The sequence below is a fragment of the Hirundo rustica genome, chromosome 12 (genome assembly GCF_015227805.2).
Source record: "Hirundo rustica isolate bHirRus1 chromosome 12, bHirRus1.pri.v3, whole genome shotgun sequence".
NCBI lineage: Eukaryota > Metazoa > Chordata > Aves > Passeriformes > Hirundinidae > Hirundo > Hirundo rustica.
Genome location: NC_053461.1, coordinates 15,676,408 through 15,700,820, shown reverse-complemented (window position 1 = coordinate 15,700,820; position 24,413 = coordinate 15,676,408). Strand labels below are relative to the sequence as shown.

The 24,413-nt window shown below is 43.6% G+C and overlaps 1 protein-coding gene across 3 annotated transcripts in view; it reads right to left on the bottom strand.

Annotated features, from left to right (window-relative positions):
- The window catches only part of TAFA1 (TAFA chemokine like family member 1), a 223,554-nt gene that overhangs the window by 190,023 nt on the left and 9,118 nt on the right, over positions 1 to 24,413 (bottom strand). For all 3 annotated transcript variants that reach the window (XM_040076558.1, XM_040076559.1, XM_058422255.1), the window contains one exon: positions 23,838 to 23,958. In XM_040076558.1, coding sequence (XP_039932492.1) covers positions 23,838 to 23,955 — 118 coding nt within the window. In that variant the 5' untranslated portion in view covers positions 23,956 to 23,958. The remainder of the gene's footprint in view (positions 1 to 23,837; positions 23,959 to 24,413) is intronic.

The following is a 24,413-nucleotide window of genomic DNA, read 5'->3' as shown; positions in this document are numbered from 1 at the left end:
ATGGTTCCAGGTCACTACGCAAGCTTGAGCTACATTAAAAAGAAGTGAAGAGAACTCAAGGGGAGGCAGGACCCTGTATCCTAGTTGTTTAAAGGAAATAACTCATGGTGTGGCCTCTGAATCCACCACTAGGTCCCAGATCCATGGCAGCAGCGAGGTCTGAGCCCCAGCTCTGCACCTGCCCTGAGTCCCCTGGGCTGGTGAGCAGAGATGAGGGACACCCTGTGAACACACTCTGTATACAAACCAGCAGCTGAGATGCTCAAGTGCAGATAGAAAACTCCTGGTCCTGCCCAGGACACCCCAAAAATCCCATCCTGTCCCTGAGAGTGCTGTCCAAACTCTCCTGGAGCTCAGGCAGCCTCGGGGCTGTGCCCATTCCCTGGGGAGCCTGGGCAGTGCCCAGCACCCTCTGGGGGAAGAACCTTTCCCTAAAACCCAAATAAACATCCCCTGGCACAGCTTCAGCTGTTCCCTGGGTCCTGTCACTGATCACAGGGAGCAGAGTTCGGTGCCTGACCCTCCACTTTTTCCCTTGTGAGGAAGTTTTAGAGAGCTTTGAGCTCTCCCCTCAATGGGCTGAAAAAGCCCAGTGACCCCAGCTGCTGCTCTTAACTGATGGCACGATGTGTGCCATGCACTGGAACAATTTAAACCCTTCAGCTCTGAGGAAAATCCCTATTTCACATTTATTTCCTTAAAAACAGAGCACAGTTAACAATTATTATTTCAGTGGAGATGAGCACAGCGCCTTGCCCTCTGTTTGGAATATCACATTTAAATCACCCTGTACGGTGATCAGCACAGTGATGGTGTTGATCTCACAGCCCCTCGGGCTAAAATAGCTTTATTTCACACTGCCTATACATTTTTCAGGGCAGAGATGCAATCAATACACACAAAGGAGTCCAAGGAACCCAAAAGGAACGAGAGCAGTTTTTGTGGGATTGATGTCGCAGTGCATCCATTAGCCCCACTCAGTAATTAGGAAATTAAAAGTGTCTCATTGCTCCCCTCTACTGAAGGTCACCCTTGAGGCCCTAAAGTTGGGTTTAGATGCTAATTAAGAGTTTGCTGACTGCTGCCAGGGCATGGGCTAGAAACACCAGCTGAAATCCTGTTCTAAGTCCCTGACTTATTATAAACAAATGCACGTCCTTCTCCATAGGGGATATTTTCAGGAGAACCTAAGCCTCAGGTTTATCACCACAGTTTGTAGGGAAATAGCCTGGCTGTACACATATATTTCACTTTAATAACATCTTCCTTCTTTCAGAGGGTAAAATTGGGTTCAGATTAATAAACCAGGGCACTCCATATTATGCATACCCAGAGGCACAAGTGAGTCAATCAATATATCAAATTTTAGCTACACCTTCTAACAGTTTTTGCTGATAATTTAGTCCATTAACAAAATCTGAGAATCATAGCGTGAACACATGCAATTAATATAATGCTTAAAATACTGAATTTTTGCCTTGTGAGCCCCTAGGATGGTATAATAGCTTAAAACAGGCTATTCTGGACAGCCGAGTGCAGAAAGCAGGTTTGCAATCAACACATGTGACACTGAAGCAAGACAAAGTAGCTCAGCTTGGGAAGCAGGGTAGCAAAATAACACAGGGAGTGTGTCCTGATGCACCTGTGCTGCCTCTGGACACCTCTGTGCTCCTTTGCACTCTGTGGACACGCCTAGAATCATTTTATGAGAGAGGGATATTCAGAGAATTAAGACCATTGAAACGAAACCCTGATGCAACTTTTAAACTAAATGCCTGGAAACTCATGGCTGAAATCCACAGAAAGCACAAACCTGCATCTGGGTACCCAAACCACTCTGTGCCAGGAAATGCCTTTGGAGATCAGATAAAGTCATCTGAGTTTCAGAATAATTTATCTGTTATCCTAAGTCGTGGCTTTTGAAGATAGACTTTTTTTAGATAATCTTTCTTTCTGTAGTAATTAATAAGTTATTACAGAATATCAGGCCTATTGCTAGTCCTAATTCCCTATCCCAACATCAGCTGATGCCAAAGGGGCTTGGTGCTTGGAAAGGGTACAGAAAGTACTGTGGGAATGAGCAACATGAAAACCTGCCCAGTGCAAAGCAAACAAATAGGGAATAAATCTGCTGGGACAGACAAAAAATACTATTAAACAAATCAAAACAGGTAGTCTACAACTGATAGAATAGCAAAGGGGATACCAGGAAAGAGGGAGGATAAGGTACAGGCTATAAGGAAAGACACCAGAGCAGTGCAACAAAACTTATGAAGAAGGTGGAAATAATCATAGCATGAAACCAGAACTTTAAGAAGAAATCTGGCTGCACATATCAACTTCAACAGCTGCACCTTTGATGGCTCGTGCAGCATGATTCAGACACAGCCAGGATGACACAAGCTGAAGATGATACTCAGGTTACAGGCAGGGTGAAATTATTTACAGTGGACAACACTGAAAACTGAGATTTGACACAATGATGAGTCCTGCTACAGCTCTGACAAGAGAAGAACTTTGTTCTAACTGTATTGTGTCAGACTAAACCACCAGATATCACAGACATCAGGGAGACAGGTGCAGGTTTTAGTGCAGGCAAAACTAGGATTTACATAAATTAATATTTGAATAGCTAGATTACACTGATAAATGAAGATTACAACCTAAAAATTATCCAAATACATCTACAGTTTATCAGTTGTCTAAGTCCCTGATTTATTTTTTTGAATCCCACCATATGCTGATTTGTGAAGAGTCTGACACGTTGCAAAGGGGTTCTGGAGCTTTGGCATCTTTATTTAAGATCACTGCACCCTTCTTCCCTTTTGCCCACCAAATGCTTCCTTGCCACCTGCAGACACAGTCACACACCACACTCCCTCCTGAGGGCCTGAACAAAAGCTGCCATCACAAATTTTCTACCTCAGTGCAAGAGATTCGTTTTGCCCTGGTTAAGACAAAGTGCCCTGATTAAGCATTCACACCTTTCTCTGTTGGGTCACCTGGCTCATCTGAAATCCCTCACACGAGCCATCAGGGAATTTCCTTTGGCAGAGGGTCTAAAGCTGCTTTTCTGCATAATCCTGGAACAGTTATCTACTGCCCTGAGTCTTTTGGGCAATGCTGGAAAGATGCCACTGAATCAGCGTGGTCTTACTTGGTGCCTGCATTGTCCTGGTGGAGTAAAGGGAGGATGAAAGCTCAGCTGAGAGCCAGCTGCTGGCTTGGAAAGATTTTCTCCTATACAAGACAATCAACTTCTTGCATCCCTTTTTTCTTGGCAGTTTTGGAGTCTGAGTTACAATATTTGCACCAGCTCATCGTTCCAGGAGCTTCTGAAAAACACTTCATGGTTTCCTTGGGTCATATTTTCATACTGACAGTACAGGTTCTGCGACCAAATAAACAGAAAAATCTACAAGAAACACTAATAATTCTATGCTAAAAATTTATGAAGAAAAATGCAGATGATGGCTAAGCCCACTCAAAAAAAAAAAAAAAAAAAAAAAAAAAGTCACAGTATTTCACTTGAAAAATTTCAACTAAAATTAATTATCTGAATAACTATTTTTTACTTGCATTTTCTGTATTTTTAAGTGCATTTTTTTCCTCAAACGAAAGTCTAACAAGGCAAGTCTGAACTGATTTAAGATGATGTACTTTCATTAGCAGGTTATTTACTACAGCAGAATGTGTGTTAGATCCAGCAGTACAGACAAATTAATTGAACCAAAAAATACTTTAGGAAGAAGCAATCAGAGTTATCAGGTGTTAGTAATCAAAAAAGATTAATACAGGGATATTCATGACCTCTACTTGTAAATAAACATCAAGAAAAGTTTTCTCCCTTCAGAAAATGAAATCAAGAGAGCCTTGGAAACTGTAATTAGTATTAATTTAGCTGATTGTATGCTTGGATAAGATGTGCAAAAAATGGTTTCAGACTTTAAGGCAAACAGACAGCTACATACACCAATTAACAGATTTTTAAAAGACCAGGAGATACGTAATAATTGGAGGAATGCAGGCAATAAAGGGATCCTATGAAACTGGTGGCTCAGCAGACAGGAGCCAAGGAATCATTGGAAAGAGGCTGTGGAACGGCAGGAGAAGGGAAGATCCTCTCTCTGCAGCCCTGTGCCCTCTCCAACAGCAGGGACCAGCTCATCTTCTCTGAACTGAGCGCAGGCACAGAGATGATTGGGAGTTTTCCGAGGGAATTTTTTTGTGACCTGGTGGCACACATTCTGTCCAGCTGAAACCTCCTGAGGAGGAGCCACTTGGGAATTTGATGGGAATGAGTTGCTGAGGAACAAGGCAGGTTTTGGCCAAAGGCACAGGGACAGCAGAGCTCCATGTAAGGGCACTGCCCTGGCCAAAGAGTAGGAAAGAGAAACTCTCCCCGCTCCCTTAATTCAGGCAGGACACAACTGCGAATTCCCCGTGCCCAACTTCACTGCACCACCTCCACTGCCCGACCTTGAGGCCCTTCAACAATAGGTGGATCTTCATTTCGTTCCATTCTCCAACAAAACCTCTGAGAGCGGTCTTTCATCTCGCTTTGAAGTGGATATTTTTAATGAACTGTTTACCAGCCAAGTCTAATTGTGCAGCATAACTAGTGAAACTTGAAAAAGCACTCAGAACTGCTCTAGAGATGGGAAATTACTACAAGCCAAAAGTTGCAAGAGGGAGCAAGTTAAAAAAAACTTCTTTTTAAAAAGGCTCCTGATGTCAGTGAATCTGTCATTCCTCCTGCTTCACAAAGCATTTTCTCGTTCATCATGAAATCTCTTTGCATTTACCAGCTTTGCTTCCTATTCAGCCAAAGACCTGTCTGGGCTGCAGTTACCAACGGGTGTCAAAATGACACAAAAATGTAATGTAACAGTTGTAACAAAGCCAAATCTAAGGAATGGCAGGGTTTTAATATTTCAATAAGGTTAAACAGGAGTGTTAAATTATTTAGGTTGAGGAATAAGATATAAGCACTAGAGCAATATCACATCCATACTCATATATCTTTACATGTGTAGAGGTGATATCCATGTGATAAATTGCTGGAGTGTGAGGTAAATTAATTTACTATGCACTTTGATCACAATACCTTCTCCTGGCCTACTAATCCATTTCCCAGCAGACTTGCTCTAACATCCCAAATCACAGAACACTTTCATTGCTGCCATTAAGAGCAATGTTTCATAGTTTACCTCTTTTTCTCTCCTCACAGGTAGGGAAGTTTCCCTCCTTGAAAAATTAGGAGATATAAATTAAGTTATGGGAAAGCATACAGATGAAATCTTTATATCCTCCACTCTTTCATGTGGTGTAAACTGTATTAGAGATTTATAAGGAAAAAACATCATCATATACTGACAGCTGGGCAGGATGCTGTGATGTTGGCATGATTCTGGTGGAAAGGGGGAAATTAATAAAATCCAGATTTTAACTCTTCAACTGGAGTGATTTAATATTGCCAATAAAGAAATAATATATATTCAGATACAGAAAAGCACTAAAAGTTAAACCTAATCTACAGATGTGCTCACAATTTGATATTTTGGGCCTATGGACTATTACATGATAAAAATGATAATTAATATTCTATCACTGCCAGAAGTGTGATGGAAGCAAAATGTCTGGCAAGTAAAGAAAGGCTGCTACTTCCTTAAATCCCCAGCCACTGCTACCAGGAGCAAGGAGTCACTGGAGCATCCTCTCCCTGCCAGGCTCTGAGCATCACACACAGGTGAGGTGCTGCCAGGCTGGAGGCTCCCAAGAGGAGCAGATTTACCCACCAGGCTGGCAAACAGCTCTAAATCCAAATTATGATCTATCACCAGGCTGAACGAGCCATAAACTCAGGTGCTATTTACTGGATGATCACCAAATGGATTGATTTCATGGATTTGCAGCTTCTGAATCTTGCCACACACACTGAAGGGCTTAGTGCCCAAAACTCCCGTGGAAGAAATCCAGACGATCGTGGGGAATGCAAAGCCAGAAGTGAGTTGGATTACAGTAAAGCTATGGATGCAAAGCTGTGGTATGGACACAACACACCACCTTCCCCCAGTTTGCCATGGCTTTGTTTACAGCATGGGCTACACTCACCCAAATATGAACTATTGACAGAAAGAGTCATGGCAGACTGAACGACACTTTGAGCATTCTCTGCACTTGAGTCAATAGATAGGCTTTAGAATTTGTTACAGGAGCAATAATTCAAAACGTAATAAGAAAAATATTTCTAGAGAAGAACAAGGGCAGGGTAATTGATACTGGTTTCAGGTTTCATACATTTATCCTTTATGATTTTAAGTACTTCATTTAGAAAACCTATCCTTGTGAGCACTGAGGTCGGCCCAGCTGTGGCCACCAGAGAACAGAATGTAAAATAAAAATATTAGGAGTATACCTTTCTTATTGGGGTGGGGGTAGACAGATAACAAAACAAGGAAAAATCAGGGAATTTGAGTGAGTGATTTCACCCAAAGAATGGCAGAAGCCCTGTGCCTGCAGTGGCGCTGTTTCAACCCCCAGGTCAGCTGGGGCTTTGCCTTGTGGGGGCAGGAGACCTGGACAATGTGTGCACAGCTCTCCAGCACCTCTGCCAGCCCATCAGAGCTGTGTCCCAGGACAGACAAAGGGAAGAGGAACATGGAAAATCAGTGTGCTGAGCTCCTGCTGTGCCGGGTGCTGCTGCTGCTGCTGCCCGGCCAGGGCTGCTCTGACACTCCTTGTCCCTGCAGCTGCAGAGAGAAACCTTCACTGCTGCTAGGGCAACAGAAATTCTCCCAGGGAGCAGGGGGAGAAATCTGAAGAAGGCAACAGCATCCATTTCCCGTGGCCAGTGCAGCGCAGGGATTTCCTGCTGTCCCTCACAGTGCTGTTCCTGCTGCTTTGGTCCTTGACAAGCCGAGGTCCCAGGGGAAATATCTTGTTCCAGACTGGCACTTGGACAGTGAGGAAAAATACTCTCAGGAACAGCAGGACTGGAAACATTTCAGTCTTCACCTGGGCCAGGAGGAAAGCAGCCAGACCCCAAACCCTTGTGAGTGTTTGAATAACTGAGGGCAGGACCTGGTAGCCAAAGGGAAACTTTTAGCACCGAGTTACCCATGAGGGACCTCAGACCTTGCTGCTGTGAACATCCCACTGTGGGCTGCGCTGAGAAGACAAGGAATTAGGGAAGAGCAAACGACAATTATGTGAAGAATCCAGCTCTGCACACCAAAAATGGGTCTCTGCACTACAGGATGAGGTAAGGTACAGAAGCCAGCACTGAATATCCCTGTGCCACAGAGAAGAAAAAGTCAGACAAGTCTGGCCATGTGCATTTCCACACTTTCTCGCTTTGGGAGATGATACATTGCCCCCTTCCTCCACCCTCCTCAAGAAGTAATGAATGGAAATAACATAAAAGCAGCCATAAATAAGGAGTATTTGCAGCAGAACAGAATTAAGCCTCCTTTTTTTAAAGCATCTTTCCCAAGCTTCCCATTTACTGAAGGAGGATTTACAGACAAAGGAGGGTGTCTAAAACACTGAGGATTTTTGTAATTTTGATGTTTAAATAAATAAGAAGAGAGGTAGGCAGAGTGTTATATAATCCAGCATAAAACTTCTCATATTTATGTTAAAAAAGAAAGAAATTAGCACCCTTGCCTCAAGGCTTATTGTCCTGAAAATGTTTAGCAGCTTTTTTTATAGGATAGCATCATTATCTTGTGCAGATATAATACACAGGATGCTTCTCAAAAGTTTATCACAAAGTATTTGTGCATTCACACTATTCAGTAACTTCCTCCATAATTTATGCATCCTCCATCCTATGCAAATCACTGGAAAGAAAATGACAGATCTCAGGGGCTGTTTGTTGTTTAATCTCACTTTGTCATGAATCAAAAAAGAACGATGTGAACATACAAGGAAAGTCAACCATAATGGTAAAAAAAGATTCTTGGACGTCCTTCGTTGTTTTCTAAGAAACATAAATAATCACTTTTCTGTCAGTTATGAAACGAATCTACATTTTCTCTTCCACATGAAGAGCCATCAAAATCTAAAGTGTTTTACACCCTATTCTATTTCTGCTGGCAGAAAGTTGGGGCTCTAAGATTTGACAGCAAGAGATCATCCACTGAGATGGAGAACAGCATGAAAAGATCTCACAAAACTGGGCTGGGACTTCAACAGGCATCACAAGGCTTTGGAAAGAGGTTTGTGCTTTGGGCTGCTAAAAAATCCAAACCCTTGGTGCGGTGGGGTCACCCTGGCTGGATTCAAGGTCCCCAACAAGGCTCTCCCATCCCTGCTCTTCGCAGCTGGACAGACAAAATGAACGGCAGGGCAGGGAGAGACCACTGCCCAGTTACTGGCAGAGGCAAAGGAGACTTCACTCGGGGAAATCGCTTTAATCTGTCACCAAACCAGAGCAGAATGATGAGAAATAAAAAACAAGTCTCGAAAACGCCTTCCCTCCCACACCTTAGCTCTTTCCAGGGTGAGTTTCAGTCCAAAACTCCCTCCCTCCTTCCCAAACTATTATTGGTGATGCCTCCTTCTCTGAGGGGCCTGAGCTTGGCCAGCAGAGCCATCCTGGAGCCCCCGGCATTGGCTCTGTCAGGCACGGGGGAAGCTTCTGGCAGCTTCCCACAGAAGCCATTCCTGTAGCTCCCCTGCTGTCACCAAACCTGGCCAAACCCAGTACATCAGATCTCAGCCTCTCTCTCAAATTTACCCAAATTTGGGTCCTGCTGAAAGCGGTGTGGTCCTACCAGAAGTGTGTGAGGTTTTGGGGTTTTTCCCCACAAGTTTTTATTTTGCCAAACATTTCCTGACACGTAACCCCCAACTCATTTACTGCCAGTCCTACTATTTGAAAACAAACATGTCCACATGGGAATACCACCACAATCCCCTCCAGCCTCCCTGCAATGAAAAAGGCACAATCAGGTACAGTTTTCACAGCTGCTGGACTCAGTGGCTGCTATTAGATCACACAGAGTTTCATTGCTGAGACATGATGCCACTTTCTCCAGAAGAAGAGAACAGCGGTGCTGTGCAAGGCAGAGCTGAGTTTACACAAAAATGACAAAAGCAGAAGTTATTACTGAGATAAAGAAACACATTTCTAATACTAAGACTTTGTTAAAAAACAACAACAACACCACACACAAACAAACAAAAAACCTAAAAGCATCCCTCAAAGTAACATTTCAGCCTGAGTTTCTTCAAGGGCAGAGGAGTTACTGCTGCAGATGTGTGTTGGAGGAGGAGCATTGGTCTCTGACACGGATAACTGTCACACTGACGAGTGAAATGTGCTCACTAAATTAGCTGGAGATGACTGAAGTCAGCAAAACACAACAGCACTGCAGACCAAAAGGGGTTTGTCAAAGCTTTGCCTTCCCTCCCTCTGGGCTCCTGCTTCTTCCTGCAGGGATGGGCAGAGGCCACGGGCAGGGCTGCTGCAGCCTTGGCCTCCCCCAAAACTCAGAGGTCAAGCCTTGGGTTCAAACACAGCAGAGCAGCAGAAAGTCTTTGCTTTTCACGCTGCTCTGAGAGCTGGGGGGCAGGGATTCAACTTTCTTCCAAAAGAAAGAAAAATCTCCCAGTATTCCCTGTCCAGAGGGCAAACTTTGGTTTGAGCTGCTTTTGTAATATACACCCTTTGTTAGTTAAAACTTCCTTTTCACATATATTAAATTCTGAATAACCAGCGACTGCCCCCACCAGCTCAGAGCACAGCCATGGACTCAGCTTCAGTGGCAGAGATTTTAGACCTGCCTTGTCCATCTCCTCCCTTTCTGGCAGGGTTAGGGGCTGTCTCAAATTCCTTCCAACCTCCCACAGAACCTTACCCATGGAGACTGAGAGCAATGGGCTGGGGTTCTTTGCAGCCTCCTGAAAAGTGAGACAGAAAAATCCTGATGTCCCATCTCTGCTCTCTTATTTATTTATTCAAGAGGTGAAACTGAAGAGCTGTTGGAAGGCACTCTCCTTTCCAGCCACATCTTAACACCACAGCTCTACTTTAGGGAGAAAGATGAAGAGCCAGCCCCTAAAGCAGGACACAACTTCTGATTAGAGATACTCTGAATTAAATCTATTTAAGGAAAGAACCAGTACCATCCCTAGTTTTCTGGTTCTTTCTTCTTTATCTGTCCGTTTCTTCGCACTTCTTTCAGTGTCTAGAAATTTGTCCAATTGTTTCGGGTTTTGTTTTCTATTTATTCTTTTCCACTTAGTCAGAAAAACAATCGAGTGGTTCTAAACTAATTTCAAAATGTAAATACTGCACCAAACCAACACTTGATATCTTGCTTTGGCTGTCATGTTAAAAAAAAATTCAATTATTTACACTGCTTTAGTCACACAACAAAAGCAATGCTGCTTTTCAAAATATAGACTGTTACCCTCTATTCCCTCTAACTAAAAAATAAACAATTGTCACAACAGAAAATTTGCTGCAATTACTCAAGTACGTGAAAGCTTACCACCACAAGAGATTAAATAAGCATTTTTTTTTACATCAGTTCATCAGTAGAGGGGGAATCAAGTCATAGTTTGATACTCAATGCCTAATGAGGACCCTCAGATACTTTTTGCAAGTCAGGCCAAGGACAGCAGCTGGTGCTCAGTCACCTTTGCATTGCATGAGAGGAGAAAGATCCTCTGGAAAAGGATCCTCTGGAAAAGGATCCCTTGCCAGGACTCCCCATCCCAAACAGGCGAATCCAATCTGAAGTGGGACGCCCAGTTCATTCCATGACAGCAAAAAGAGCAAAAAGTCCTGACATGAAACAAAAATGCTGAGAAATATCTACAGAACCCCTGAGCTTTTGTGTTGCCAAAACTGAGATAAACCATGGAGAAGACCTTTGGAGGTTTTCTAGGTTCCAATAAACGAGAAGGAAAACTTCTGCAGTCAACCTCAACAGCCACAGCCCAAAAATGGCCATCAGTGGGGAAGGACAGGCAGGACCTCGACAGCGTCCTGTCCCCACCTTTGGCTGGCCCAAACAAGAAACACTCACAGGTTCTTTTCCACCCAGGATTCCCAGAGCACAGTCCTCTTTAGGGACAGATCTTCTAGGGCATTCCCCAGAGTTATCCGTGGTTTTAGAATCAGCCAAGATATTAAGGTTTGGGTGGTTTTTTGCAATTATAGTAAAAGAAACAATGATTTTTTTTTTTTTTTTTTTCCCCCTTTGTAAGATGACATTTATCTTGACACAAGTTTCCACTCTGCTGTAGCTGGCCTGCAAGAACTGAGTATTGAGTAACAGTGGGCAGGTAATATTTGCAAGTCAGACACATTTCAAAAAATACACCGAGTTATACAGAATCCATTTTCCCCTGCCTGGGAAAGGCTGGAAGCACAGCACTAAATTCAGGTGGGAAATGGAGGTTTCAAGTGAGAAACATGCTTAAAGAGGAAGCCTTCCTGTCCTAAAACAAGCCCAATCTTCTCACCCCTTTAAGGAAGCAGTTAAGTAGAAAGTGGGAAGCTCCACACTTGAAGCAAAGCTGGCACTGCCAGCTCAGCCTGGACATTCCCTGGACAGGAAAATATTCCCTGGACAGGGAAACAGTCCCTGACACAGCACAACCTGTTTGTCAACTGAGCAACAGCAACGTGAGGGCTCTTTACACCTCTCAGCGGGGGCAGTCTGAGCTTAACCACCATGGAAGTTTAAGCCAGCGTGAAGTTGGCTTAGAGCAAAGCACTGGATTCCATGAAAAGAGGGAGCTGAGACACTCCCAGATCCATCACCAGCTGCAGGACAGCGTCTGGCAGCCCCCAGAGGAGGCTGTGAGCAGCACAGTAACAAAACCTCCCTGTTCCCATCCCAGCTCCCAGCAATGTGCTCCTGGGGGAGCGCTGTTTGCTCCGATGGCCAGTTCCACTGCTGGATGCTGCACAGGCTGTCCCCGGGCTGGCCATAAAGAGAGAAGAACCAAACAGGCAGTGGTTGCTGGAGTCCCTGTAAAACTAGGCTGCCTCTATAGCAAATGAGGTTCTGAGACCAGTATGTGTTATCAAAATATGAAATAATCCCTCCTGACAAAGGCATATTTGAGTTTTGTTCATATTTTTGCCTCCTGTGTGAAATCTGGACATTAAAGCTCTTGGAAAGCAGACAGGACATAGCTCAGAGTAAGATATCTGACTTAAGACCCTAATTTATATAATTCTTAATACAGAGAAAATTTTACTATAGTTTACATTTTAAAGCAGGCTTGCATTCTAAACTCTGCCTGAATTTCCCCTCCAGATTTTGATCCAGAGATTCTGTCAGGACTAAGGGATAATCTCTTTTCACCTGCTAAAGAGCACAGCCACTCAGATCTGGGGAGCAGCATACTAGAGACACACAACCCTCAAGAGAAGCACTTCAGCATAAACCTGATACTACTTTGTAGCTTGCTTCCATCTCTAGACACTACAGATAACACCTTTTCCTTTGATAGGCTGGAACCACAAGAAAGGAACCTGAGAAATAATTCATGTCACCTAAGGACAGGGTTTAAGGGGGACTTGCACAGGCTGAACCTCAGAGGATTGACTGGCACAAAGAACTGCTCAATACCACACTGCTTGTAGAAGGTACCAATCAAAACACGTGTGGGGTGTGCAGACACCAGATACCACCACAAAATCTTCCCCACTGGAGATTCTGATCAACAGAAATAACATTTCCTGTGGGTAGAAGAGGTTACGTTTCGTATTTCTCCCAGTTTTTCTTATTTAATCTATCCTAAAAAATATCAGCAAGCAGGAAATTCTTTCCAGCATGTCAAATTTTATCAAATAGCTGCATTTTTATGCTTTTTAAATTGAACCGTTTGAAACTATTGAGTTTATTAAGATATCGCTGGTGTTCAAATTGGGGTGAAATCAAAGGGAATTTTGTTGCTCAAACACCACATCAAGGTGCATTAAATAAGAGGAGGAAGTTCAGAAAGCCTTTTCCAGAAGTGACAGCCATAGGAGCTTACAAAAAGGAAGATTTAGAGAAAATAAAGGAAACTGATTTAGAGGAGGGGAGAGGTAAAATAAAGATCAAAACAGGATAAAAACCTACAGCAAACAGCTGGCAATCTGCCTGCATTGTGGACCTTGCAGTAAATGACAGCCTCTGTGTCTGCTGGTCTCCCAGGGGTGGTTTTGGAGGGTTAGAAATACAATGTGCCCTGGATGCTCACTGCCCACAGCCTGCTCCCAGTGAGGACATCTCAAAATTCCCCTTTCCTACAACTGTGTTTCAGCTCTTCCTCCCTCCATCCTTTGAGTGGGGAACTCCAGAGCTCACATTTACCTCTCAGGACGCAGAAGAGACCAACCAGGCTCATAATGGAACTGGAGTAACCATGACAAACATGAGATAATTATCTAATAACTGCTCAACTCATTCAATTCAGCGTGTTGTCAACAGCAGGAATCAGCACTGAACAATTACCCAATTTTGCTCTCGGGGAAAGAAAGAAAGAAATGCGAAACATTTCCAAAGAAGTCATGGAGGCGGATACATTCAACCTCAACAGAATTGCTGTGTCCTGCCTGGCAGCTCTCCCGACTCCCAGTGTGCTGTGGCAAATTGGGATGCACGAGGTTGGAGGATCATTAATGTCTTCTCTCTGCTTTTGCCCACCTGTGAGCCCCATCCTCCACCTCTGCTGGGGGTACAGATGGGATTTAATGGATAGAGGGAAGGTCCTGATGTGTCCATACTCCTGGGAAAGCCAGGAGCTGCCACTGACACTTCCCCGGCTTCACTGGGAATTTCCCTAGTGCATTAAGATTTCAGTAGAGGACAAATGTCAGGGGAGGGCACAGAAGTGTTGCCCTGCTCTCAGGCATTGAATAATCTCATTTAGGGACAGCTTTCAGCCCTGCTTTGGTCTTGTTAATTTTCTCTTCCTAAGTCAGACACTCACAGCTTTTGTCTACTGCTGTTATCAAGGCATTTGCATGCACTAATCCATGACAAATGGTTTCATTTGATGCACATCTGATTTCCTTGCCTGCCAACTAGAAAGAGATAATAGAAATACCAAGGGAAACTAAATTAGAACTAAAGGAGTCATCTATTTGTTGGAGAAACTCAAAACAAAGTTAGGATAAACACCACCCAGGCAGCTGACTTAATAGAGAAAGCACTGAGATTTCAGCTGAGGAAACGCAGTTTCTAATTACCTGAAGAAAAAAAAAAAAAAAAAAAAAAAAAAAAAAAAAAAAAAAAAAAAAGAGAGATGCATTTTAAAGCTTCACAAAAAGATATTGCTGAAGAAATAATCATACTACAGAAGTGGGAGCTGGCTTAGACACAGTCGTTCTCTGTCAGATCCTGCCCCAGCACTCTGAAAACAATGACGAACTCAAAAACCTCTGTGAGCATCAGCTCATCCCTTGGGGTTCCTCTGCTGAGCACAGCAGTGACTTCTGGCTGGCTGACCACCCAAATGTGAAAGCACCCCATGCAAGTGACCAAAAAGAGGAATTTAATGCGTTAATGAAAGTCACAGTAAATTGTGTTAGCCTAGCTGCGAGAGCTTATGATTAAAGCAAGATTTCCCCCCCAGTCTCTGCTGTTTAATGGAAAGTGTATCCTCGTACTAAAAAGGGCAACTTCTGAAAACACCAAACCTCCTTTAATTTCAGTGCTGCCCTAAGCCAAAAGAAGAGCTGGTACCAGCCAGGAGGACACCCAGGACCCTCCTCTTGTTCACCCTGGTGCTGAATTTGAGCTCTCTGTGGTCTTGATTCCTCTTGGGAATGAGGCAGCCACTGGCAGATCTGAATTTATGCTTCCAGACAGGATTTATGCCTTTATCAGGATGATGGCTTGTTTCAGGTAGCTGCTGATACCCACACAGATAATTTATTTTATTTTCTTTTTCCTCAAAGAGGAATATCAAGGCAGAAATAAAGAAGGCACAAAGATATCAAACCACTTTTTAAAGTCTCCGCTTAGGAAACTGATTCTTAAACAAAACCCCCCAAATATTAAGTCCTCAGAATTTCTTACCCTGTTCCAATTTTGGCTTTAAAACATAAAATAGGCTGGTGTTCAAAGGTTTCTGAACAGTAAAATTAGCCAATTTTTAAACACATGATAGCATAGGAATTATTATATCATAGAAATAAAATGATGGGGTTTTAATAAATATAATTACAGAAAATGCCTATCTAGTTATATTTCGGTGTATTTTACCTTCTTTATCCTCAGCACCTCAAGCCAGCTCAGAAATAAAGCAAAGGTATTATCTAAAATGTGGGGGTTTTTTCAAAATGCAGTGTTCTGAAAATGACCTTATGATAGTTTCAGTGTTATTTGATCTCATTTCTGTCTGGTTTTGAGCTTTATTTAAATTCAGAAGGTGAACACTTACTTTCTAACATATAATGTATAAAACACATATATTGTTTCCATATGTTTATACAGGCAAATATATGAACTGCAGATACTTTTAAACTCTTCAACATGTTCAAAGTCCCCGCTGTGTTACTGTGATTCCTGGCCAGCACTTAGGAAAAAGGTGCTAACCAAGAGGTTCCCTTCATTCCTGCATGTTCTTTTAAGAAACAAACATATAAATCAATAAAACCAGTTTTCCAAATAAAATGTCCTTGCTTGCTCTCAACCACTTAATTAAACACCATTAACTCTAGTTTGTTTTGGCAACCAATTAATGTCATGATCAAATATAAATAGACTCTGCAAGAAAAGATTATAATTAATAAATCCTGAACAACACAGTACAATTGCACTGCTTGCCAGAAATATTTAGCAGCAGTTTTGGAGAGCATTAATGAGGACAGCAAAAATAAAGTTTTATCAGGGTGTGCAGTTTAGATCCTGAGGCTCTTGCCTGCACCCAGGCTGATCTGCAGAGCCTTTGGTTGCTGACATTATTTACAACACAGAAAAATCCCAGTCCCAGGTTCCTCACTTTCCAACAAAATGATATGTACATTCACAGGAGTTTTTAATCCAGTTCTCCACAGAAATAACTTTCACTTGCACACAGTTTAATGACAGCATATTTTGCTCACTGTGTTTCGGCAAGTTCAAAATAACGTTTCTTGGTTCAGATTTGTCAGCTATGGAAAACCAAATTAATCCAGTAGAATCTCTGGATCGTGCAAGAGGATGGATTAAAAACATCCCTTAATCTGAACCAACAGCTCTCCTGGTAATCAAGACACAAGGATCAGTGTTTAAGCTGGGTTTTAGTTGCCTATTCATTTAGTGAGAGCTAAGGTACATGGTACACAAATAAAATTTAACTGTTCATGGAAGAAATACTTCTGCCCCATTCCAAAAACCTCCCAGCATATGTAGGAGCTGCTCATGGAAAGCAGGTTGTTCCCTGGGTTACCTGGAATTCAGAGACACTACAGCACAAGGAAGGTACCCATCCCAGACATCAGATTGCTCATGTACTGCACTTCTCAAGGAATCACTTTCACATCCTCCAAAAACGAGTAGAATTTTCCATTCCTGCCTTCAATTCAATTCCCAAGCCAAGCTGTTTTCTCAAAACAAGGATTACAATGGGGCAGTGGGACACAGTTATTGATTATCAGGATAGCAACAGTGATCCTGCACGCTGCTGTCACTGAAGCGACCTTTCAGGAAGGGCAGGACTGCTTTTCTTTACCCTCTGTGAAGGAAAAGGGGCAGGCTGTTATTCCAAAAGAAATACAGAAGGCAAGAGGGAGATGTCAAAAAGCAATCTAAACAGAGCGTGGAAATATGAGTCACAGAAACATTGGGCTTTGTAACTTCATTCAGCTTAATTTACACCCCCGATTCCCCATTGTGCATCACTGCCTGAGAATCATAAATTCAGTCTCCAACCGCGCTGCAGTCCTCGTGGTCCCTGCCCAGGGCACCACCAACAGAAAACTCCAGCATCACTCCCATGCAAAGGAGTGAGTTCAGCTGGAGAAAACTGCTCTGCACAGGGCATCTGAAAACTGCAAAAAATGCTGAGTTCCACCAGGAAAAAAAAAACCAAAAAAACCTCGCTCGCAGCAAACATTGGCTTCAGTAAGCGGAAAGAAAAACATTCAGAAGGAAATACAAAGATTATAGACAGTACAGGATAAAATAATATCAAACTCACAGGGGAAAACACATCAATCATACCAAGCAGTGCACTTGAATATTACATTTTAAAATATAAATGAGCCTTGGACTGAAGCGGGCTAATCATTAAAGGCATGTTTCTGATGTTATCAGCAGAAATACTTCAGTGCAGAGCGATGTAGTCTGCCTTTGGGGTTTATATTTGTAGGTGCCAAACTTTCCTTGGGACTTCACCAGCACAGAACGAATTCTCAGAGCCTTTAACGCCGTGACAGCGAGCTACAAATAGTGGTGTGCACTGAGAGGTCCCTGCATGGCCTCCAGGGCCCCAAGGCTGCACTCGGAGAGGAGGCTCGGCACATGGGGTGGGAGCAGGAGATGCTCCCCAGGCAGCTCCTGCAATGACAGGAGGGATTTGCTTTGCCTGAGGGAGCGCTGGATGGGGACAGCAGCATGGCCAGGAGGAAGGGCAGAGCAGGGGGGGCTAAAGCTGAGCACAGAGGGTCAGTGCAAAGCAGCCAGGCAGGAGGAATCTGTCCCTCTGGGAGCCCTCTGCCATCCTGTTTGGCACAAGGTGTGCGGGGAGGGTGACCCCAGGAGTGCACCCACAGGGAGTGTGCACCCACAGGGAGTGTGCACCCACAGGGAGTGTGCACCCACAGGGAGTGTGCACCCACAGGGAGTGTGCACCCACAGGGAGTGTGCACCCACAGGGAGTGTGCACCCACAGGGAGTGTGCACCCACAGGGAGTGTGCACCCACAGGGAGTGTGCACCCACAGGGAGTGTGCACCCACAGGGAGTGTGCACCCACAGGGAGTGTGCACCCACAGGGAGTGTGCACCCACAGGGAGTGTGCACCCACAGGGAGTGTGCACCCACAGGGAGTGTGCACCCACAGGGAGTGTGCACCCACAGGGAGTGTGCACCCACAGGGAGTGTGCACCCACAGGGAGTGTGCACCCACAGGGAGTGTGCACCCACAGGGAGTGTGCACCCACAGGGAGTGTGCACCCACAGGGAGTGTGCACCCACAGGGAGTGTGCACCCACAGGGAGTGTGCACCCACAGGGAGTGTGCCCCCACAGGGAGTGTGCCCCCACAGGGAGTGTGCCCCCACAGGGAGTGTGCACCCACAGGGAGTGTGCACCCACAGGGAGTGTGCACCCACAGGGAGTGTGCACCCACAGGGAGTGTGCACCCACCCTTCCAGCAGCTCCTGGGGAGCCTCCCTGAGATGCTCAGGGTCCCAGTGCACACCTCGGCCACTGCTGCTCTTCACACTCCATCGAGCCCCTCTCCTCAGGTTGCTCCATCTCCCTGGACCAGAAGCAACAGGGCAGCACATTCAGCTCTGCGTGGCTGCACCAAAACGTGTTTATAACAATAAGTTTAAAAAAGACTGGGTGTGGCACTCGGTGCCATGGTTTTGTGGAGGTGTTAGGGCTGGACTCAATGGTCTTGGAGGTCTCTTCCAACATCGTGATTCTGTGTTCTGGCTGCTGACAGCTTTCCTCCACCTGCACCGAGCTGTGAGAGTCCCAGCTGCCCTTCTCCTCCTGCCACTGCCCAGCCAGTGAGGACTGCCTGGTCCCTGGCAATGCCAACCTACCCCTTCTCCCATTTATTTCCCTGTGCCTCAGCTTACAGACCCCCCCCAAAACCCCCATGGCTAACTCCATCTGCAGGCAAACCCTGGAGCCATGCTGGTTTTGTTTGGGAGGTTTGATTTTTCAGGGGAAAAAAAAAAAAAATCAAGAAATCCAAATCACAGGGTGCAATACTTCTGATGGAGTCTGCTGCTGTAAACAAGCACATCACACAAGCACAGCAGGCAGTTCATTGCCATCATGCTGCTAGAAGCCCTACCTCATGCTTAAGCGCTGATTTTGTCACATCAGTTCTCTTCCTAAACAAAATACGTGTCCACATACATCCAAATGCATTTTGGGTGTGACCAGGAACACAGTGGGTACTTACAACCTGGATTTTTTCACTTAGAAGTTGGTAATTTCACATTTTCAAGAGCAGCCTTGTGAAGGCCAGGTGTGTAAAACGAAGGTACCACCAGGGAGATCTTTCCAGTGAGTGACTGGAGCAGTTCTTTGTGAGCAGGATTTTCTGACTCTGAACCACCCAGGGCACTGTGGCGCTTCCCATGCGTTTGCTGGCGCAAATGAAAACTGAATCACATCTTAGAACTTAAACATTTGCTCAGTTTAATTAACACAACAAGAAACAATAGCTGTCACCTTTCATGGCCGTGGCTGGCTGTGTTCCTGCCTGGCAATTTGAACATTGTATACTGAAGGCAACACTTCGCATTCACACCATGTGATTAATGAAACACAGCTCTTCCTAATCATAGAAACTTTATATATTAACGACCTGGTGGCCACACTCGCTTCTGTCAACACCAAGAGCAAAAGTCATACTGAACTCACCTTCATAATGTCAATTGTTCTACAAAGTAGAGACACATTTTATTTACACTTGGAATTAGGAATTAGAATCAAAACCCTGCCTGTTTTGAACTGAACAGCCACATATATGGGGCACATGAAAATAGCAGACCTTTTGAAATGTGAAAATATGCAGTTTACCCCAAGGCTATAAAAAAAAAAGAAATCAGTGGGAAGGCCAAGATCAGAACTAAGACATTTTTTGCTCACAGCCACAGACTACGGTTTCTGCAAACTGCTGTCTACTGAGAAACATGCTCAGAGCATCCTTGGGTTGATGTTCCTTGTTAGTTGGTGCAGAATTGCTTTGAGACTGATTTTTCCGTCTCGTAATATGTAGTACAGAGAATCACTTCTTGAGAAGATTTTTAATAGGCACATCATTAACTGCTGTCACAATAAAAGGTACTTCATGTTTGGCATAATAAAATTCCAGCCTTGATTCAGCCCATGATTTCTTCCTCTGAACAGGCCTATTTTTAATTAACATATTTGCAAATGTCAGCAGTGCTGCAGTGGGTACTTTTTTCAGCCTGTGTCTGCCTTACATCTTTACACTGCACACAAGACTAACTTGCTCTGTGCCTAATCCATTTGCACAGACTTACAGGTGAATCCCACGTCCTTCCAGGAAACACGTGGCCAGTGTTGTCACCTATGATTAGCTGACACATCCAACACCCTGTTATGGAGCAAAGTCAAAATTTTGCATAGAACTGCATGATTGAAAGGGTGATGGCTGCTTTTTAATTTTTTTTTTTTTTTTTAAACTTGAATCCTGCACTTTGCTAATATCTTGTTGTGTCACCAAAGCCCAGCATCTGCTTCCTACTGCAGGGAGGGTCAATCCTGCCAATCAGATGATCAATGAACTATCACAGGCACTCAGATAACTCTGCAAATCACATGTCCACTCTAACCCCCGAGGCCAATTGAACAGCCCTACAGCTGTGTGCAACTCAGGGACTGAAACAACCAGCGTGGAATTCTTTTCACTACCACTGCTTCTCCTTAAATCACACAGAAATGACAAGTTTGCAAAGAAGATGGAGATTTGTTTCCACATAAAGTTATTTCCTGTGAATGCTTTCACACATCCTTTGCCTAACATGATTTTCGTGAAAATGAAATATAGTCATAAAAAAAACCTGCAGCAAGCCAGGAGCATTGCCCAAGGGGAATTGCACTGCAGTGGGGCTCTGCAGGTTTACTCCAAGGTCTCCTCCTGCTCACCTAAAGTCAAAAAGAACAGGCACCAGTACTTAAGGGCACTGAAGAGCAGCACTCAAACTTCTCACCGTGTTAATGAGACAAGAAAGAATTAATGAACAGGCACAAACAATACAGCATCATTCATCTTACATGCAAGCAGTATTTACTATGGCCTTACTACCTGTGCCCACCTGCCAGCATTTCACAGAAAATAAAGCTACAGTCAATCACAAATGCTGTCATGTAGAGCAGTTTATCACATTTGTTTCCAGGCTCATGCCTTCTGCTAAGTCATCTAACTGAATACAGAAGTACTGAATTACAGAAATGAAAAATTATTCTGCACTGGAAAGAGGCTTTAAGCTTCTGTGATTGCACAGTGTGTAAAAAGCCATTTCAGCCCATCCAGATACTTGGTTAAGAAAGGTTCTGGGGAAAAAAAAAATTAAAAATATCAAGCTCAGAAATCTCTGATGATAAACTAACCTTTTAATATATTGCCCTTGATTTCCAGGGTTTCCAAACTGGATTAACTGCTGCGGTCCAGATGGATATATTCGCTGTGCTAATCCACTGTGTTCAGTTCAAGTTTATTATGCTAAATACACTCCAAGAGGATTTTATCTTTTACCTGCACCTTCCTTTGCTCAGTGAGACTCCTCTATTCATCAAGTATGAGAAGCACAAGACGGGGTGGAACCTGCCTTTTTAATTATCTTGTACCAAAAGTGGCCCCATGATGGAGATGAACTGCTCAAGTTCTCTTATTTTAGAGCAGCTCATTATCTATGGAAGATTGCAAACTGAAAGAAAAGGTATGCTGAGCATGCTATTGATTACAGCTCTATTCGTCATGATTCAATAAGTTGAAATTTCATATACCAAATATTAAATTACTGAAATTACGCCTTTGCTCATCTGCATCCATTTTTTCATTCACTTTTATTTGGCTGAACATTTTAATCTTACTTACACAGTTTCTAACTAAAAGTAAACTACGCATTCCTAATAATATAAATATGAAAAATAGGGTGTGCTCAGGGACTGCAGTTGAATACATTAAAATCACTCAGTTTGCTAGTTACCATATTTCCATCCCTTTTATGCACAACCTTTCACATTCAGTTGGCAGACTGCAATTTCATGGCCTTATAAAAAAACAAAACCCAAAAAAAACCAACCTACTGTCTTGATTTTCTGTTGTGACAGCAGAAATCGTCCAAAATATCCAAGAGTTTCCCTAAAGGACACTCACAGGCTGGTACTTCCCAGTTGCAGCATAATCTGAATTTGAGGTGAACATCATGTCAGATTCCACTCATCTGTCAATGTAGTGGATTATTTCTTGAGAGACTGAAATTGGCTGCCTGGGATCAGAGCACCATCAATCTTGTTCGTGTAGGGTGCAGAGAAGCTGCCTGAGCCAGGCTCGCAGGAGGGAAAGCTTGGCTGCTCCTAAGTAGGTGATGAGGCAGCTGTAAAACCTTCACTCTATCTGTAGCACATCTCTGGGTGAAAGATTTTGTCATTTTTTCACATTTCCCCAACATTTGGTATGCATTCAGCGTCTTGCTGTTCCTGCTTCATAAAAAAGGTGATTTTTCAAGCTTAGGCAAATGTTGCAGAGCTCTGGATCTGCCCAGTTCTCATTTTTTCCTCATAATGTCACTTGTTTCAACTGATTCCATAAAATGATGTTATATTTTCCTTTTACATATCTGCTTAGCTGGGCTGTTTTTTCCCCCCCTTTCCTTCACTAGGGACACACTCAAATAATCAGCAGCATTACTGTAAATTGCATTATAATAAATCTCTGCAAGTCCCAAATAACTCCTCACTCCTCAAACTTCAAGCACTCCCAAATTTCCAGTGCCAGGTGGTAAAGGTAACACCCTTGGTTAATCTGATGCTCTAACATGGGCACTGAGACCTGGCCTAGCAAGGATTTCAGTCTATTCCTCTATAAATGTTATGCTTTATTACAGCAAACCAATACAATGCCAGTACCTGGGCAAGAAATGTTCTTGGGAAAACTTTTGAGTTTTAAAGCTGCTGGAGACCTGTGTTCAAGACCATCTGTCTTTGAAGGGATGTCATTCAATCAAAAAACATTAAAATATTAATTGCCACATCGTAAAATGACTCAGCACTGTGAGCTAACACTTTCCATCTTTCATTTCTACAACTCCTAAAGCTCCTCCCACCTTTTCTTTGGATTCAGATTTGGTTAAGTGACATTCTTGGCCGGTCTAATTTTAACCAGATGGAAATACTGTGCTAGAAAATGCCACCACCTCGATTTTTAGCGCAGCACATTCTTCAAAATGCAATTAGCAGCTGAAGGAGTTATGTGATCCATTTCTATTAATAAAAACACAATACAAGCACTGCTGTGCTGTCCCTGCAGGTCCAGCAGCCCAAGTGAGCCGTGCCCTCCACTGCTCACCTGTGGGGTTGGTTCTGCCTTTTCAGGCACTGCACTCCATTCACAGCCCCAAATTCTCCTCCAGGCCACACTTTGGCAGCCCCAGCTATTTTCAGAGGTAAACTTGAGAAGCTCAGTGTCTCCTTTAATCCAAGACAAACTCCTGACCTCCAGCACACACACACGTGGCTGAGGGAGGTTTGGTGCCGCTGCTTTGCGGAACAAACCTGAACCCAGCTTGGGTCAGAAAATGTACAAAGTTCCACCAAAGCTGTGCTGTCCCACTGTCCAAGTTCCACAGAAATTCCAGAACTTCACCGAGTGGGGAGAAGGGGAGAGAGAAACAAGGACACGGAAACTGAACTGTCACCCACAACGGGGTTCTTACGTTGGGAAATTGTTAGAAAATGACATTAAAGGAAGGCAATTCCCACACTGGGCTGGCAGAGCACAACGCACATTAGACTCACCAAAAAAAAAACCAAACAAAAAAACCCCAGATGCTGCACAATACAAAGGCAAACAACTCATAAAACTTAAATGAAAAGAAGAACTTTGATTAGTCAGTGATTTCTCAAGACAGACACGAGCACGGGCAGAGAGCCTGCAAGCCCAGAGCTGAGCTCAGTCCTACCTGGTCTGTGCAGGTGATGCTGCTGGAAAGTGTGATGGAGGGACCCCTGACAGAGCAGCATTGCACAGGCACTTATCCACAAATACAGGACCCAGGACATTGCAGAGACCACTGCCATTCTCTAAACAAAACATTAGACACACGTTATTATCCGAAGCCTCATAGTCAGCTTCCATTACAGCAGCATTTTTAATCTTTTTCTTTTTCACTCCTTTTGCTAAATGTCTTTGGATTATTATTCCCCCCGCTGCAGGACGCAATTGTTGTACAACAAAGGTCATGGCCCAGAAGGACAGCTGAGCTAAAGAGACATCAACACAGGAGCCTGGATAACTTTAATAATTCAGTGGTAAAAATCAAGCTGTAATAATCTGAGGAATAAAAACCCCACAATATAAATAGAAGCTGGGAAATATTCTCACACTGACCCATAGCTCAATTTACAGGGGAGTGAAAAATATAAACCAAATTTAAAAAAAAATCACAATACCAGCTGGAAAAAACCAACATGATGTCCAGAGAGTATCAAAGAAGCTTTAAACACATTGCAGAAAGGCAAAAAACATCCTCACATAT